General features: G+C 45.4%; 1 protein-coding gene across 6 annotated transcripts in view; it reads left to right on the top strand.

Moving 5' to 3' along the window:
- Nucleotides 1-19,328, top strand: part of caskin1 (CASK interacting protein 1) — a 126,765-nt gene that overhangs the window by 69,846 nt on the left and 37,591 nt on the right. For all 6 annotated transcript variants that reach the window (XM_015360283.2, XM_069180919.1, XM_015360286.2 and 3 more), the window contains exons 3-6: nucleotides 10,506-10,603; nucleotides 10,991-11,136; nucleotides 14,098-14,193; nucleotides 14,623-14,753. In XM_015360283.2, the coding sequence (XP_015215769.2) occupies nucleotides 10,506-10,603; nucleotides 10,991-11,136; nucleotides 14,098-14,193; nucleotides 14,623-14,753 (471 nt within the window). The remainder of the gene's footprint in view (nucleotides 1-10,505; nucleotides 10,604-10,990; nucleotides 11,137-14,097; nucleotides 14,194-14,622; nucleotides 14,754-19,328) is intronic.

The following is a 19,328-nucleotide window of genomic DNA, read 5'->3' as shown; positions in this document are numbered from 1 at the left end:
ATATTTGCTAGAGCTTGTGTAGTAAGCATATTACACATAAGGAGTTTTTAAGATAAAGAGATGGTACCCATGATCTTTCATTATCTGTACACTGTATTTACAAACAACAAATGAAGTAATACTCTAAACAGCCACATTATAATCTGTCTTTTCACATCCCTTTGGCTCCATAGTTATAAGAAACGTAAGAATGAGAATGAGAGGAAACAATCTAGCCATCATGTAGTATTGCTATTGGGCCATCTAGGCTGTTTGGCAGTGGTTAATTGATCCAGGATCTCATACAGCCCACCAGAGAAGTTCAAGAAGGTAACGCCAGGAGACACATCACTCTGCAGCTCACCACTGACAGTCCACTGAAACTCAGCAGGAGTGAACCTGGTCAGGACCTGGGGCCAGCAGGGGACGCTCACCCGGCGGTCTGTGTGGATCCTAATGCCCCAGTATAGTGACGGGGACACTATACTGTAAAAAGGCGCCGTCCTTCGGATAAAACCGAGGTCCTGACTCTCTGTGGTCATTAAAAATCCCAGGGTGTTTCTCGAAAAGAGTAGGGGTGTAACCCCCGCGTCCTGGCCAAATTTCCCATTGCCATTCCCATGGCCTCCTAATAACCCCCCTCTATGAATTGGCTGGTGTGTGGGGAGCGTTCTGGCGCACTATGGCTGCCGTCGCATCATCCAGGTGGTGCTGCACACTGGTGGAGGTGGAGGGGAGTTCCCATTACCTGTAAAGCACTTTGAGTGGAGTGTCCAGAAAAGCGCTATATAAGTGTAAGCAAGTATTATTATTATTATTATTATTATTATTATTATTATTATTATTATTATTATTAACTGCGTCAGCTCCACAGCCAAAACATTGTGCCTCTTTACTTTCCAGCATGGAATAAACCTTTACTCATTCCTTTGCAACCAGAGGTCCCTCCTGTTCTTGTTTTTAACTGCTCTTCCACGTCGTTTTCACTTGTGTCCCCTGGCTCATGCGTCGCTGTTCCTTCTGAAGAAATCTGCTGCTTTGACTCTGTCGATTCTTTGGAGAATTTGAACACCCAGATCAAGTCCCCTTGCAGTCTTCTGTGTTCAAGACTAGAAAGGTTCGATTTAATTACCCGGCATCCTTTTCTCTGAAGGAGTTTCGGTGGATTTTGCTTCTGCTGGCTGGCAGTGTCACCCTGTCTGAAATCCTGCACTTTTTAATAAAACACATGAACTTGCCCTAAGAGCCTTCCGTTTGACCATTAAAGTTTTGAGTAAAATCTGAAGTTTAAAGAAATGTGCGGGCGTCAGTGCGTAATTTCACAACATAGAACCCCATAGGAATACTTTTTCTAGGCACTGTAAGAGGAGGTATTATATTATAAAGCAGAGTAGAGTGTGGCCAGCACAACTGTCCAGCTGCTGGACAGCAAAGCCCAAATGTCAAAAGCTGAAGAGTAGACTGAAGCTGACCATTATTTCGGATCCAAAGATTCGTTACAATGTAATGGCACACCATGCAGATTTTAATGTCATCCTTTTGTGACCCTGTGCTGCAAAGCGCTTCCAATCAGCAACAGACAGGGTGGGAACAGTTTAGAGATAAGGTTTATCTGAAATGAAGAGGAGGAGGGAGGGTTGCTGAAGGAGTTGTAAAATGTCCTCTGTTGTATCTGTATGTGTGTGTTGCCTGCAATCCCAGATGCTAATCTCCCAGTGCTCTAACTCCACCTGGAAAACAGAGAAGAGGGAAATGGATTCATGAATTCCTCCTGTGATTAGGTTTCTGGGCTTGGTAGAAAACGAAACCTAGCCCAGCCCCTCTCCTCCAAGGTCATTTCCAATAAGGAAAGTGGCTGGCCACTCCTGGATGCAAATAGCATTGATTACTTTATCGATGAGAAAGCAGCATCAGGTAGTGTGCCTTGATGAGACAAATTGCCTGTCAATAAAGGGATCGATTAGGGTGGAGATTGTTACATTGCAGGGATACGGCAGTCATCCATCTTCATGTCCTCTCTTGTCTCTTCATCTTAGAGTTGTCCAAACTACAGAGAAGCCATAGAACAACGTTAAAAACATTGCAGTATCACTAGCATGTGGGAGGCCTTATTAACAAAAGGCACCAGAATTAGTCAGAGTGATGAAAAGCCTCTGTTATTAAGATGTATAAATATTCCTTTGTGCATTTATGTTTACATGGCAGGACTGTTATCAGTGGGAAGTTCTGTACCTAGTGCTTCAGATTTAAAGTGTCTAATACAGCTTAATGTGACACAGGGTGCCACATTTTTTATTGTTTTCCACAGTTCCTCTGGGCCAGTCTTGTCAAAGTCTTAGAAGGGACTGTGGTCCTTTGAAACCAGTAGAATTAGGCCCTATTCTTTAGGTCTGATTCTTCAACTCTGTACTCTCTGCAAGAACCCAATCCAACTACACAATAATCCATTTCAGGATTCATTTTATATAATAATGTTTACTGCCCATATTGTGGGCATAATGCCATATATTATGGTTGCCCGTGCTAGGTTTTCTTGATGTGGGAGGCTTATTACCACACAGATCAATGCGCAAGTTTGATTCTCAGAGGGATCTTCAAAGAAGATCACAAAGAATTACGTGTGAGGTCATCATTGACACAGGATTGGAAGAAAATGGCAACCCTTTGAATGATTCTTTTACTAAGAGCCAGAATTCATATACTTGAAACAGATGCTGTCAGGCTTTGTTTAACAGAAGAAAGGTCACAAACAAGATGAGGGCATTAGGCCCATCGGCCTGTCTGATAGTAAGTAGCTAATTGATTCAAGGATCAAATCCAGATGTTTCTTGAAAATACTTAACAACAAGATGGCTGGATACCCGAACACCCTCGGCCAGTTGGATAAAGAAGTTTCCACTGACACCATGTCCTCTGTTTCGTGTTTCACTGTTCAGTCCACTGTGTAGACTTTGTCAGTGCCTTTGAAGATTTCCAAATAAAACATGAAGGCCACAGTTGTCTATCAACAGAGACTTTCCACTTGTTAAAGCTTGTGCCATTGGACTAAAAACAAGAATGACGGAATCATGGCTTTGCAAAGACACAGAGTGTGTATTTACGTCTGTGTAATCATATCTGGAATTTCTGATGCAACAGGAAAGGCTGCTGTTAGCTATAAAGCAGAATAATGAGTTGCTGGCTGCAGAGAGGCCTCTCCTGTCCAGTTTGCTGATTTATCTCTCTGCACGCTGCTGCAATTCTAATTAAGATGAAGAAATTGCACCATGTTTGTTTTATCTGATAGATGGTGCTGGTCTGGCGATTCTCTCAGTATCATTGAAGGTAGAAAATCACAGCGTGGGTCACGGCACTGATCCTTTAAGATGGAGATGGCTGATCAGAAATTTTTGTCGGCTTGTGAGCTTCTCAGCATGAAAGTCAAGCCCTGTGTCAGGACCAGAGATTACACAAGAGACACCGATTATGTTCAGATTACAACATGTCTGCCAATGCAGCTGGGTGACACGAAATTAGAGATTACAGGATGAGGAAGGCGGGTGTAGAAAGATTCAGGAACAGAAAGCAACTGGTCTCTACAACAGGCGTACTGTACATAGGGAGAGATGTGGATTGCTCAAAAGGGAGAAAAAAAATCAAATAAAGCATGGGTAACTTATTTATTAGAAAAGTAATTGAATTGGATTTTTAGTTGTGGAGCAAATTTCGATTGTGTTGAAAAATCTAAATCTCTGGGTTTCTTTTGCATATCTGCTACAACGTGTCAGTGTTATGCAGTTTATTATCATTAGGAAGTAAGAGTGATCATTCAGCTGCAGCATTTCTTGCCATGTCCATTCTCTGTTCTGTAACTCTAAAACAGTACCCACTTGGTTGGTTTTAAAAAAAGAAGAACAGCAGAGACACCCACTGGCATAGCTCAGGGAAATTTAACTTATCTAGATTGAATATATTTTCATCGTTAATATTACTTTTGGGTCCTCAGCCTCATAATAGTTTCACTATTCCTGCAGCTCAAACAACCTTAAGTCACTGTTTTGTGTAAATAATTTAAGGCTCATTATTTTAAATAAAAATGCATTTGTCTTACTAAAACTCAGTAAAAGCAATTCAGCCATTTCTTACAGTATGCAAGAAGAAGGATTTAAGGATAAATATAGTACTGAAATAATCGATACTGTTTTTTAATTATTATTTTCATTTCCTGAAAGACTTCACAGTGTCCAGTTGCACACTCTAATTTTAATGAGCCCTGAGCTTTCCAGGGTCTCCTTGCTGTGAAGAATATTCGTAAAGTATTGATCCTGCTACAGTTTTACACCTGTTCATGGCAACGCAGCATTGACATTGTTAGGAGCCAGAATAGCCTTCCAGAATGGTTTTTATTGGGTCAGATAATGCCAGAGAAACATATTAATTGATCTATTGTTTTCTGATAAAATCCTGTATTGCAGATATTTCCATGTGACCCTAACACATCCTAAATCCTTCTGGGAAAATTGGCTCCAAGTATATAGTGTGTGTGTGTCTATGTCTGCCCTGCAATGGACTGGCATCCTGTCCAGGGTGTATTCTAGCTTGAGCCAGTTGTTGGGACTGGCTTCATTTCCCCTGTGACCCTGAACTAAATAAAGAAGTTAGGAAATAGATGGATGGGATTTGTAGCTCCACCTCCTAGAGGCTAGGATCTGGATCTGAGGGCAAGAAACCCAGGCAGCCTCAGGTCTCTGCCCCTGTCCCCACCAGAGCTGCTCTGCTTCCCAGCTCCTCTAGGGAAAATTCCTGACTTGGCTACCAGAGGATTTTTAGAATTTACAAAAGCAGAACACTCAGACATGGCACCACTGTCATGTGCCACCCTTTGGAAGACTGCAACCCAAAGAATTATACTGGATTACAATGATGTGACACTTTTACTGGAAACAACAGCAGCATGCACCTGTTTGTAGAGCTGAATATTACACTGGAGCAATATGAACAAAGCACCGTGCATAAGGGCAGCAGTGTCTCACCTGAGATTTTGGACCTGCGTGACCGTCGTGGTTCCGTGCGGGCTCGTGCCCTCCGCCACCCTGTTCTGTCCCCCAGCCCCTGGGGCGCGAACCCGGGTCTCCGGCGTAACGCACCAGGGAACCAGCCGCATGAGGTAAAGGAGACCTCCCCCAGCGCAGGCAGCCGAGGTCCCTGCTACGCGCAGTGAGGGCGATGACGTCACCGCATCGGAACTAGCTCCGCTACACCTGCAAGGAGTTCAGACGTCCAAGGAGTCCAGACCCCTGAGCACAGCAGTGGTCGGTGCGATGACCATTCTGGCCTGGCTGAAACACATGACCCCACCTTGCTCAAGGGTACAACAGTGCCTCTCCTTAGAACTGAACCTTTCCGAAGCAGAACCCTGGTTCCAAGAACTTCCAAGAAAGTCTAGATCACCTCACCACTGCTCTAGATGCTTACCTTTTCCTGAACATTCATGAAGTTTATTTTAATGGTTTTCATGTGAAATTCAGACTCCAGAATGAAGCGCCGCTCTGTATTTTTTAAAGCATTTACATACATTTACGTACAATACCATTCTGCCAGACTGAGTGGCTGCGCTACCCAGATGGAGATCCAGCATATTTAACTTTAATTACATAACAATCATCAATTGTTTTAACCGCTCAGTGCATTGAAATCTTAGTGATTGCCTAGACTGAAATAAGAGCGAATTGATCTGTGATTCCCCATCATCCATTTCTTGAAGGAAGCTGGCGGGACAGTGTGGCAGACTGGCCAGAGGGCCTTAGAGACTGTCAGGGGTTGGTTTAAGATGGTTCGACAGCAGCCTAGTCTCAGGATCTATTTATGAGTGTGTTTTCTCCTGGGTGTTTCTGAAGGTAGCTAGAGGCAGGCTAGAATGTGCAGCCTGTGCTCAGTAGCTGAACAGCTGTTATAAAGGAGGCTGTAGGTAATAGCATTCAATCTCTGTGGTAGACTCGCAAGCCATAGGTTACAGTGCAGTGTGGTAGAAGACTGGCTCACTACGGGGCCTATCGCCATCAGGTGTGCTTTGAGGTAGGTGCAGAATGTAGTAAGTATGATAGGTGGGTCTCTCACATTGCACCCCCTTGTTTGCTGGGATAGACTCTACGACCCAGTACTGGATAAGAAGGTTAGAAAATAAACGGGTGGATGGATTTGTTCAGGAAAAGAGACACACGGGCACAGCCGTGTGAATTTAAAATATGTTCTTTATCTACAACGCAGTTGAAATCAAAACTCAATACAGAGGCCACGCTCCTCTTTCGAGCTTGGACTAAACTTCGTCTCCGTAAAATCTTCTCTGGGTTCTCCGGAGTTCCACACCCCTGGGGTTTCACGGTGGGACTGTTACGTCCCTCTCTCCCTCTGGCGCAGTGCGTAGCAGAGCCTCCGACATCTTTCCAAGGTTATCAGATAAACTCCGGAAGACTTGGACAGAGGGATTGCTCAGCAGATGCAAGCTGGATTCTAAAATCCCAGGTTCAACAGGCGCACGGTTATAGGGAGGGATGTCACTGATCCACCGAGCTGGTTCTGGTTCCACAGGACTATGGGCCGACCGCAGAACTGGATATTTAAAGGGCTCAGACCCTCGCGCTCTTATCCCCTTCTCATTTGTGATTCTGATTTCGATCTGCATGTGTGGGTGGGTAATAAGGGGGACACCTTTAAGCTGATGTGTCTTCTCGCGTTCTGCTCGTAAAATAATAACAATAAGGGAGTATTATGTTTATCATGATAATACAGGAGTCTCAAGTCCTGATTAGAAGTGACTAAGTGGTTGAGCTAGTTTCTCTCCATTCTTATTCATGGAAACAGGGCTGACCCCAGTATGAAACTGTAATTCTGCCCTCCGGTTAAAAGTGACAGGCGTGATTCGAATGCAGCAGTGAGCCTTTGAGACGCTGGGCTGGTATATTCACAAAGCTCTGTGGGGAAGTGGGAACATGAATAATGCATGACATGTTCTCTTATTATTCCACTCAGGAGCAGAGCAGGGCTACACCCCCCCTGTAAACACTGACACTGTAAAGTGCATCAACAGCTGCATGTCGTGTGGAAGCCCTTCAGAGAGGGTTAGGGATTCAGTCCACTTTGTGGAAGGTACTGTACTCTCCACACATCAGCAACGCATGCTCAGTGTGGCTTCAACCCCTTCGCAGCTCACTGATGGCCCACAGCGCTTACTGAACAGCCTTGGAATCTGCAGCCGTGCTCATCTGCAATTGCGATCTGGTTTCGTGAAGGTTGTTGCAATATTTCCTTATTCAAAACCCTTTCTGATCTCACTCCTCCTGTGCAATGCATTGCAAAAGAAGCAAATCGGATGAGGCAGTTAATGTTCAGAGAGGACTCTGTGCTCAGGTCTGATTGGTGCTCACTTGAGGAAGACTTCCTGCAGATCTTTCAGCTCACTAAACAAACTGATGGACAGGTGAGGCTCTAGCCATTAGGAAAACATGCCCAGTTCAGTACCTTGCTGAAGCTAGTCGGGATAAAGAAATCTGCATTGCTAATAGTTACCACCTTCTAGCTCATCAGATCTCAAAAACTGTGCAAGGCTGGGCTTGGTCAATACTGGAACGAGAGACCTTTAAGAAAAACCAAGTGAACCACTTGGTTGAGAAATTTGCATGCTTCACATTATATAGTATGTTTTGTTTATTAGATGAGAAATATGTTTTCAGACATAATTGCTTTCAAATGCAGCAGACTAAATATTTTTACTACTGGAATATCTATCACGCCCTCCTCTTTTCCTTTAATAAATCAGACTGGAGGGAATGTTCTGCTTCCAAAGCCTTCCAGCAAAAACACAGGTCCCGGTTTGATGTTTTTCTCAAAAGAAAATGAATTACACAGGAAACACTTTGCCCATATTTCTCTGTATTTCAAGAATAACATATTTTTTTTCTGGTTTTTCATTCTGTTAAAATAATAAAGGGCCCAGCCTTTCAGAGTGTCGTTATTCAGAGCAGTGACTCCATTCTGCAGGTAATTAAATTCTCAGTGGCAGAAAGACAGAGAGCAGGGAGCTGAGGTGAAACAGTCACAGGCTCTGTGCACAAAAGCCTTCCCTTGCCAATTAAATGGCACTCAATCATTCCTGCAGACTGGGGCACAGTTGGGAAACTGAACACTTGCCACTCTTCTGAAGAGGGGGATCAGGCTTGGGTAAGAGGGCACGGGAGACAATGGGCGCAGCTCAGTGCTCAAGCCAGTCCAGCTGTCCCTAACAAAGTCACAGTTTCCACAGCACACACCCTTGTGAAAAGTGCCCAAGTCTGACTTTCCCAGGATTGTGGCCTTGTATTGGACTTCTTACGATTTCCAGGGGTTTTATCTTGCTGAACTTTACACCATATTTTTCTTCATCTGCGCGAAACACAGTATTTCATTATTTATGTGGCTTTTTCCAGGAAAGGGGTCAGAACTCCCTCTGGACATCAGACAAGAGTGTCGGGTCCAGCAGTCTTTCCTGAAGAAAGAAAGACCCATGTCTTCATCCCTCCCCAGCGCACCATTGTCTGTTAAAAAATGAAGCCCCAGTACAGGTCATCTCAGTACGCCACTTCTGATAGCTGCACGCCAACTGCTATAGGCGGCAACACACCTGCTTCAAAGGTTTCCCCTTTCGGGGTCAGGACTTTCTTCGGCCCTGGATCTCCGTTTCTTTATTCCTCCCGCCTTCATTCTTCGCCATTCTCGTGCCCCTCTATGTTTGCGACCTCACCCTCTCCCCCTCGTCCCTCTTCATCCTGACTTCGTTTTGGTTGCCGACCAATCCCCTGCCCCCACTCCGGTGGTGAAGTGAAGCCTAGTGTTAGCAGTCTGATCACATCACCAGTCCTGCAGACCTGTGGGGGGGGGGGGGTTCTTCTTAAGTGCAAATTCAACCTCTCACAGGAAAATTAGTTGAAGCACCTCACAGCTGATCTTTACCATGTATTCCAACAGCCATAAAGATACCTCTACATTTGCCTTCTCTTATCAGATCAACTCCTAACAATTCAGTGCAGGTTTTTTCATCTGCAATGCTCTCGGTCTGCGTAGAGCTTTTGTGCTTCGTTATGCAGCCCGAGCTCAAAGATCCTCCTCCATTTACACAGAAAAGCTCACAATGTACATGCCCACAATCTGTAACCCTGTTACCTAACATTGCCCACTGTTACAAATGCAGCTGTGACTGTAATTTAAGCTGATGGTCGGGAAGCACTAGTTTTTGCTGAATTAACATCCCGTGTTGAATCGGGATGTCAGCTCCATTATCTGTATCATTACTGACTGGAATTCTGTGCGGCATGCCTGCCCTGTGTAGTTGCGGGAAATGAATCCATTTGAACAGTTTGGGCTAACCTCCGAGAAACGGAAAGGGAGATCCTGGTAGGGGAGAGGAGCCCGGAGAGGCAAGGAGCTGTGAGTTAATTGGATCCAAATTCCGAAGGGCCTGGAGAAGTCACACTGATGCCTGTCAGAATGGAGAACCAAGGCAGAGAAGATTCTCGTCTTGTCGGGCGATACAACGAGTGTATCTGAAAGTCTGGCACAGTTCTTAAAAAGATGAGCTCTTTTCAGGCTTACACCAGAATCCCAGTCTTGAACACGTTTTGCAACACTTTGAGGACTCCAGGAGCTCCAGGAAAATGGCCAGCAGGGGTGTCTTGTTTGGTTACTGTGCTCTCAACAGATAGCCTTTCACTGCAATTGAAGAGCACTCTACTTTCATTGGTGATCTTCAGTCAGGAGCGAGGGATAGAGGAAGAGAAGTCAGATTATAATGTTACAAGAGGATACGAGTCCTCCATTTGTTTTTTTTGCAGCTTCAACCGTAAGGATGTGAGAAAGATGAGAGAAGGGGTTTAAAGGGTACATCTTGAGAAACATCACTCCACCCTGCGATGTCTTAATTGGCATTGAAAAGACTGAATACTTCCCTTAAATCAAGAACAGACAGAATGTAGAATGAACAATATTTCCTCACAGAAATGAGAACTTTGTTTCTTCAGGTGTGTCAGGCGCCATGGCAACATTGTGCTGGGGGAAGCCGACATTGTCTCCACTGTAACCTCTGCAGAGGCTTACAGGCTTTATTTATGCAGGGAGGGCAAACCTTAAAACACAAAAATCCCAGACAGTCCTTTGCTAGAAGAAAGATTAAAATATCACTTCCAGTTTTGACACACAGACAGGGAGAGAGGCTTGGGGTCAGAACGCAGGGTCAGCCATTTACACAGCGCCCCTGGAGCAGTTGGGGTTAAGGGCCTCGCTCAGGGGCCCAACGGAGTAGGATTCCTCTGCCGGCCACGGGATTTGAACCAACAACCTTCCAGCCACAGGCGCACATCTTTAGCCACAGTGCCTCTGCTCCGCCCAGTGAGTGAGAGGTGCTCATGATATAAATCTTCCAATGATGTTGGATAGGAATTACCCTTCCTGACCCAGAGCTATAGTCTTCCTAGCTGCTTTTCAGGTCCTCACCCCTCCCTGCTGTTTTTATTTTTTAGGTTCTCCGCGCTACATCATGCTGCTCTCAACGGGAACACAGAGCTCATTTCCCTGCTGTTGGAGTCCCAGGCCACTGTGGACATCAGAGACCAGAAAGGTAACATTCGGCAGGACTGTAAACTGCCACCACTGCGCCCTCTGGTGGCAGAAGAGAAATACTCAGGCACTGAACCAGGGGAGCTGCTCAGCTCTTCAGGAGGAGCATGAAACCCCTTGCGGTGATCCGTGAAATAATGTGAAAACTATATTTTTCTTTAAAGCATGCAGCTTGAACTTTAATCTGTTAAAATGCATACTGGAACTGGAAGAGGAACTAGGGTAAGTAATTGCACACACCCTGCTGCACGATTGGAAATGCAGAGGAGAGTGGGCAGCCCTGCGTGGGCGGGGCCAGAACCGCAGTGCAATGCCTCGTCTGTCCACAAAGGGGGCGCCAGGGAGTCGGGGAAGTTTCTAAAGCTGTGGCCCCGCCCTGTTCCCACAGGAATGCGCCCACTGCACTACGCAGCCTGGCAGGGGAAGGTGGAGCCCATGAAGATGCTGCTGAAGTCAGGCTCCGCGGTGAATGGGCAGTCGGACGAAGGGCAGATCCCCCTCCACCTGGCAGCGCAGCATGGGCACTACGATGTGGTGAGTACCGCCCCCCCTCCCTGCCGCGCCAGCGCCTCAGCACTGCGTTCGCTCTCCGGCTCATCCGGGGCTGGCAGGCTCTCGCGCAGGAAAGCCTGTGGCTTCATTGCAAGCTTTCTGTACGTACACTGAACAAGAATATATACATCATGCGGTCATCCCTCGCACGATCAACAGGTATGAGGGGTTTCATTAACGCAAACTGTGGCGATTCCTGGCAGTTTGTCCATTTAACGAGCAGACTTTCACTCTTCCATCTTCCGGATGAGACATTAAACAGAGGTCCTGACTCTCAGTGGTTATTAAAGATCCCCGGGCATTTCTCTATAAGAGTAGGGAGTTATCCCGGTATCCAGGCCAAATCCCCCACCTCAGCCTTTAGTGTGGGTTCCCAATTGTCCCCATGTATGATCGGCTTGCCCTTGCCCTGCGATGGACTGGCGTCCCATCCAGGATGTAACCTGCCTTGCGCTCGTTACTTGCCAGATAGGCTCCGGCTTCGCACGACACTGTATGGTATAAGGCGGTTTGGCAAATGACATGAGTTTCACTCTTACAAGCCAGGCTCCTGTTAAGCATTGCCGACATTCTTCTTTTCTTATACCTGCTCAGATGCCGAGTCTTGTCGGGGGGGGGTTTCCCCCACAAAAGTAAAACATTTACTTGTCACATTTGAATTATTCTTACAATAAAGGCTTGTGTATATTAAGTGCATATAGTTCAAGTAGGGAGCTACATCAGCATGCACAGGCTGCCAAGGAACAAGTTAAAGGTTTATTCCATGCCGAAATAGAAGAAAGGAAGCACAGCGTTTCAGCTGTGGAGCCTTCTTTGGGTGTGCTCAGAGACTGAAACCAAGCTAGCTCTTGGGGAGTTTTTCCCCCATCAGATCACATCTCAGTGCATATAGTACAGGCTAGTACCTTATGTCTAGAATTTTTGCAAGTGACTGTTTATGCATCAGCTCAAGACTTTTAGCTTGTGATATTGTTGTCACATGCACACAATGACCAGTCTTTGCCACAAAGGCCTGTAGCCCGTTCCAGGTTGCCATCGGTAGCCTCTCTGATCAGTCTCCTTTTTGCTCGGTCGTCCAGTTCGGAGGGATGGCCTCATCTAGGCAAGGTCTGGGTGGTGCCACACACCTTCCATTTCTTAATGATGGTCTTGACTGTGCTCCATGGGATACTTTGAAATCTTTTTATACCCACCTCCTGCCTCATTCCTTTCCACAAGTTCTTTTGAAAGCACCTTTCCATCCATAGTGGATTCTTCACTTTGAAATGCACTTGCAAGCAGTGGAATCCTCTTGGAACAGCTGCTTTTATTCTGAACTAATCCAAATCACCACAATTGATCACAGGTGGGAGCCAATTCGTTTGTTGTGTGATCTGTAAGGTGATTGGTTATGCCTGAGCAAGTTTACAAATGCAATTGTAAGGGGGGGATATTCACTTATCCAAATAAGGTATTTTACTGTTGTAATATTAAGTCATTTTCAGAATGTTTTGGAATTTTATTTTCACTAGGGTAATGTGTGTGACTATGTGTAGATAAAAATGGAACAAGCCTAATTTAATTTGTTTCGATACAACAAAAGGTACAATTTTTGAAAGTGGGTGGTGACTCTCTATACCCACTGTACGTAGGACATTGTCACAAACACATTTTCGGACATTTTCTTCTGTAGTTCTGCCTTGATCTGATTTATTTATGAATGTTAATCGGGACATCTTACACTGCTGTCACCTTGGGTCAATTATGTGAAGGTAGAGTATAAAGTATATACTGTATACAGCATAAAGAGAAGCGATGTCATATAGACTGACAGCACAATTGTCGTCATGTAGACTGATCTCTTGTGAAGTGAAGCTGGGCTGGGCTGGGCTGGGAGCCCTTCAAGGAAAATGAGATAGCTGGTGTAGGTCGACCAGTAGGTGGCGCTCTTCCTTATGGCTTAGACTTTCTTCAAAATCCTCTAAAGTTATTTGGTTCAGGAGGCTTTAAAAATCTTATATGGAATTAGTGAGCGTATCCTAACATTGCTTTTCTCCCAGTGCTTCAAAGTGTCATTTGCGTGGAGATGAGGAGTAACTTCCGAGGTGATCCAGACGATTAGTTTCATTATCGTGGAATCTGAAGCGTATTAAAACAACAGAGCATGGGGCCAAGCATCAACGCCTGATGTTCCCAATTATCAAAAAAAAAAGAAGAAAAATGCTGACACACAGTTCTACTGAAGAAAAGTGCTACTGTTGTGATTTCTGTGCCACGGCTTTAACTTTTGTGAGACGTCAGCGGGCTCTTATCGGGGAGAGAGATTTTACAGAGATAGGGAGACTCTGCACTGCAGGTCCTGAGAGACAGGTTCACCGCACAGAATGTTATATAAAGTCCTCTGGAGAGATGCGTCACCACTCGACAGGGTGGTTATGCAGATTTTACCACAGTAGTCCTGATCATTAATTGAATTAATGTACATGTAGGGTGATAAACTGAGCAGATTTGGCACAGTTCTTAAAAAGATGAGCTCCTTCCAGGTTTACACCAGCATCACAGTCTTGAACAAGTTTTGCAACACTTTTCAGGACTCCAGGGATCAGGTCTGCAGGGGTGTTTGCTTGTTTATAGTGCTCTCGACATGTAGCTGTGCACTGCTATTGAAGAGCGGTTTTAATAGAGACTCTTGACTAATCCACTCAATGCAAAATACTCTCACTGGCTCTGTTAAAACAAGCTAAAGATACCTGCCATGAAGATTGGCTCTTGCAGGGCTCCCTGTGTCCCTGGGTTATTTGTACCAGATGAAGAACAGAGTTTTAATTGGCTTTCAATGGGACTCTGTGTTTCCTCAAAGGCCTCCAAGACTAGATTAGGAACATGATGGAGTAGCATTAATGGATGATATTGCTTTTGATGACTAATGGGTTTGTTGCTTGAATGTGCGTTATCTCTCTCCAGTCCGAGATGCTGCTCCAGCACCAGTCCAACCCCTGCATCGTGGACAATGCCGGCAAGACACCTCTGGACCTGGCCTGTGAGTTTGGCAGAGTTGGGGTAAGTTGGGTCATGTTGTCGCCCTGTAAGGTGCAGTCAAGATCTGATACTGTGTGTGTTGGATTGCAGTGTTTGCGTTAGAGTGCAGTGCATGTGTAATGCAATGTGTGCTGTCATATAATGTCTATTTTGGATTGCAGTGGATGTGTAATACAGTATGTTTTATTGAGTGTAGGTGTTGGATTGCAGACTATATGTTTTGATGTACTGTGTGCGTCGGATTGCAATACCTAAAGCAATATAGTGTATGTGTTAGATTGCAGTGTATGTGTTATAATGTGCTGGTTGGATTGCAGTGTTGTGATGTATTGTGTGTGTTGGATGGCAGTGTGTGCTGATTTGCAGTATACTGTATGTTATAATGGACTGTGTTTGGTCACAGCGAGTGTGTTGTTATTCTCTGGTTTCTGTGCTATTGCTCCTGTGCAGGTGGTCCAGCTGCTGCTGAGCAGTAATATGTGTGCCGCCCTGTTGGAGCCCAAGCCAGGCGACTCCACTGACCCCAACGGCACCAGCCCTCTGCACCTGGCTGCCAAGAACGGGCACATCGACATCATCAGGTAAGAGGTCTCTGCATACTGGGGTGGGGAAATTAGTGGGGAGAACAGAGGCAAAAATTGTGGAATCGGAGAAGGAGAAAGGAGTGGTGACAAATGAGGAAGTGGAATGGCAGTGGAAATACAAGAAGAAGAATAGAGAGGGGCTTGATGATGTCCTGTTGAAGGAGAAAATAAAGTTGGACATTTCCAACCATTAGCCTGCATTTAAAGCATCCTCAGTTCTCTGTAGCGTGACAAGCTTTCATTACAGCACTTTGTTCAGCTCATAATGAAATAAGAGAAGATCTGGTCATGCTATCTACACTGTGTCCTGTGCTTCAGAGGCCGTGTAGCTGGAATCCACAGCAGGAGACAGGGAAGAATCCTCTTTGCACAGAGTGTGTTCAGCCCTCTGAGGTTTCTGATATTTAATAAGAACTTTGTGTGTTTTAAAGCTTGTGGTGTCAGGAACAACAGGAATAAAAGAAAACAGCTTATCATCTGACAAAATCGGAGAGAAACCAGCTACAGTGCTGAGAGCCACTCAGCTCTCTGTGCTTCCTCCACTGAGAGATAAGACCTCCTCAGGCTTGGTTTTCATGCCAACGGCCGGCGAAAGCTTTTGCTGAAGAAAGACTCGATTTTAAGGAATTTCACAGCACCCAGCTGCCCAGGGGGCAATTCATTTTGAGTTTCGTTTCATGTGGCTTCAACTGATTGCCAGAATCAATGGTTTCCTTTGTACCTCTGATTTCTGTTTAATTTCTGTATACCCAAGGCTAACAGCAGAGGGAAACGGTGAAGATACAGACAGCTGCCTTATCCAACAGCAGGTCCAAGTGTTAAAAGCTGATGCTGAGCTGCGTTACTGCCTTGAGCTCATGGTTTAAGCAGTAAGCGGTGATTGAATGAGAAAGTCCAGATTGTGTTGTTTTGTTGACTGTGTCAGGAGCTGACTGTGGGATTCCTCACCTAGTGGTGGACTGTTGTCCAAAAGCTGCTCCCCAGAGCTCACAGTAGTGTCAATGAGAGACATCCACTCTTCCAGTCAGTTCTAACTCATATAATTATTGCTAATAATTGCTTACACTTATATAGCGCTGTTCTGGACACTCCACTCAAAGTGCTTTACACGTTATAGGGACTCCCCTCAACGATGATGCGACGACAGCCATAGTGTGCCAGTTCACTCACCACACACCAGCTATCAGTGGGGAGGAGAGCAGAGTGATGAAGCCAGTTCAGAGATGGGGATTATTAGGAGGCCATGATTGGGAAAGGCAAATGGGAAATTTAGCCAGCACACCGGGGCTACACCCCTGCTCTTTTCAAGAAACATCCTGGGATTTTTAATGACCACAGACAGTCAGGACCTCTGTTTCATGTCTCATCCAAAGTACAGAACCTTTTCACAATATAGTGTCCCCATCACTATACTGGGGCATTTGAACCCACACAGACCGCAGGGTGAGCTCCCCCTACTGGCCCCACTAACACCTCTTCCAGCAGCAACCTTAATTTTTCCCAGGAGGTCTCCCACCTGCTGAGCTTCAGTGGGCTGCCAGTTGTGAGTTGCAGGGTGATATGGCTGCTGGGTGTGTCTGAACAGTGTGGTGCATGGGTTTTAGAGGTAAGCCAAGCAGGTCAACAGCTGGCTCCACATTTTAAGGAGAGAAGTGAAAATGAAAGAATGTAAAACATACGGCACAGAAAGGAAATGAGGGCCCACGAGCATAATCTGCTTTTAAAGCTACTAACAAAGCATTTCAAGGAGAAGGGATGAACCGCTGCTTATTTTCCACACGAAACGGCAGAGAAGCGTCACGCTGAGCCTGTTTCAGGTGTGGCCCAGCAGTGCAGGAGAGGTGTGAAGAGCTGCCCTGCCTGGCTCTCAGCCTCTCCGGGAAGCGAATCCCAAGACTGAGCAAGGGGCTGAGAGGGAGACTGTCAGCAGCCAGTCGCCCTCCACCCTGCACACAGCCAGGGCCTCCCATCGGGTGGTGTACCGAAAGAGCTTCCCATCGTCAAGAGAGCGAAACGGCACCAGGAGAATTCATCATGCACAGAGAGGGGAAAGAGGAAAGGGCTGACGTCGATAAAACACTGTGTAATTTGCTTATACAGAGCTGTGCAGCTTCGGTAATTCAATTCAAACTGTTGATTTGAAGTTTGGAATGTGAAGGGGGACAGCAATGTTAATTTACCATATATTCAAATTCACACTACTTTCAGCAAACTATAAATGATGTTCTGGAGGTACAGCAGAGCGCCAATTTCAATGCCCCTTAATGTGATTTCACCCAGGAAGATATGAGCCGGGGCAGACAGACTCTTCTTGCAATATGATCAGGGCTTCCTCATAATAAATGTCAGAATGTTGTCTAGTACTGCAAGAAGGACAACCTCCCCTTTGCAGTCGACGTGCTCACTCTGTGATGAAGAGCTCCCCCACAAATTAAAGTGGAAAGTAATTTTCTCTGAATGAGCGTATCAAGGTGTTCGGAGTCTCGCAGTCCTGATTCATTCTGTCATGAAACCAAGAAATAGACTCGCAGCGATTAATTGTCTTTCCAAAGCACCGGACACCGGAGAAAACATTATGAATGCCTCTCTGCTCACAAACGTAGTGCCATTTATTTGTCTGTATTTATCTGTCTGGGTTTTTTTTTTTCTTGTTGGAAGTGTAGCTGGTTTGCATTTCAGAAGGGGGGAATCCTATGAGCTTCACAGCAACTTTGATGATCAATTTGAAGAGTTCTAAATGGGGTTTTTTTTCACCCTCAGCTGTGTTTCTTTCTGAAAAGTCGCGTTTTCTAGGAAATAGTTGGGAAAATGAAAGCGGTTTTACTGAAACTGAAACTGGAATGCCAAGGTATCCTCCACCTGCAATCTTTTTTAATAAAGGCTGTGTAACATTAGACTCATTAGACTACTTTATCCAAGTGTGTTAAAGTGTTTTAAAGATGCATGTTTTATTCATATGCAGAACTATTACAAATGAGTTTGGCAATTTATGCCCTCATTTAGGTTCATTTGCATTAATCAGCAGGATCCCTGAGCTTTTAGGAACATCAGGTGTGCAATCTGCATATTGCTTGTGTTTTGGGTGTGAGAGGAGGAGGAGGAAATGACAGTAGAGAGGAAGCAATTAGAGCACTGATGAGTGCGATTCAATTAGCGCGGATCAGAGCTGTTCACTGAGTGCTGAACTTTCTATGGTGTTTCCGAAGAGCAGGAGAGCATCACCCCAGAGCTGATGGGGAGACAGTACAGTACAAGCCTATACAAGCTTTCAGTAAGTAAGGGCTATGCCAAGCCAGAGCCCGAAATCATTCAGAAAAATCTTTTTCAGATGCAGTGCAGTGAGATTGGGTTGTATTAGTCCCCTATTACTCCAGTCAGTCCTGCCCTGCTTCACCAAGCCTGGACTCTGTGCTGAATTCTGTTTGGAGGAAGTCCTTGAAGAGTGTGGGTCAATGTCACTTTGTTCAAATGCATGCCGACTTCCATTTAAAACTTCAATTCTTGTTCGGCTCTGTGTGTAGTGACAGTGTTTTGATTAGCTCTGCATGTGGAGCTGAATCCAGTCCATTTCATTTCACTGCAGAAGATCACAGATCCCCACTGTCTATAGCTGCATTGTCCTGGTTGCCGATGGCACTGTGAAATGAAGAGAGAGTGGGCAGACCATTGAATTAACCACAGGAAGATGACTGATTGCGCTTTTCATGTCGGGAATAAGTGTGAAACCTAGAAGAATCACAGCCAGGATGTGCTGTAGAATGTGACATGCTGAGGCAACAGCAGTGTAATTATTTGAGTCAACACACATGACTTTAATGGCAGAATGGCACATGCAGTCCACTGTGATTAGAAACCCTTAATCATTGCAGCAGTGAACAGGATACAGCTCCCTGGCTGTTAATGACAGAGGCAGTAGCTGCAGTGCAACAGTAAAGCTATGCAGTTCAAACCTGCATTTTGGATTACTTTAAACATGTTTCTCAAATCAAGGTAAAAGGTGTTCTATTCAGATTTGGGTGTGTGAGAGAATGAGCATAGTTTGGAAACCATTCAAGACAAATAGTTTGAGCTTTGAAAACTACTGCGTTTTCTCAAAATAAGCATAGTATTTAGGCAGCTGGACTCTTGAAAGCCAGGCCAGCCTGTCTTCGGAATGTGTGAAAGTGTGTAGCTGTGCCTGTTGTAAATGCATGTGTGTCTGTGTTGATCACTCTGGATGTGAGTTTTAGTTCTGAGGTGCATCTGAGTGAGAGCGTGTGTGCATTGCACAGGGAGTGCAGAAGTGACTGTTTGTGTAGGTGCGCGTCTGTGTCTGGGTTGTAGAATGGCTGTATTGTCTGGGGCTCCGAGATGGTGTTACACTCACTAGAGGCCCAGATTTATACAGCAGGTTCTCGTGTTTCCCTGGGCTTCTGGAACAAGGGCAGATACATGGAGCTGCCTGGAGAGGGGGGTGTGGTTTCTGGGAAATCCAGAGAGCAGCAGCCCGACTGATTGCCCTCAGGAACCTCAAAAACAGCTGCCAGCCGCCTTTGCACTCTGAGAGAACGTTCTTATTCTTCCTTAAAATTT

This window comes from Lepisosteus oculatus, chromosome 19 (assembly GCF_040954835.1).
Source record: "Lepisosteus oculatus isolate fLepOcu1 chromosome 19, fLepOcu1.hap2, whole genome shotgun sequence".
NCBI lineage: Eukaryota > Metazoa > Chordata > Actinopteri > Semionotiformes > Lepisosteidae > Lepisosteus > Lepisosteus oculatus.
The sequence above is the reverse complement of the archived record's forward strand: the minus strand, read 5'-3'. Positions and strand labels throughout refer to the sequence as shown.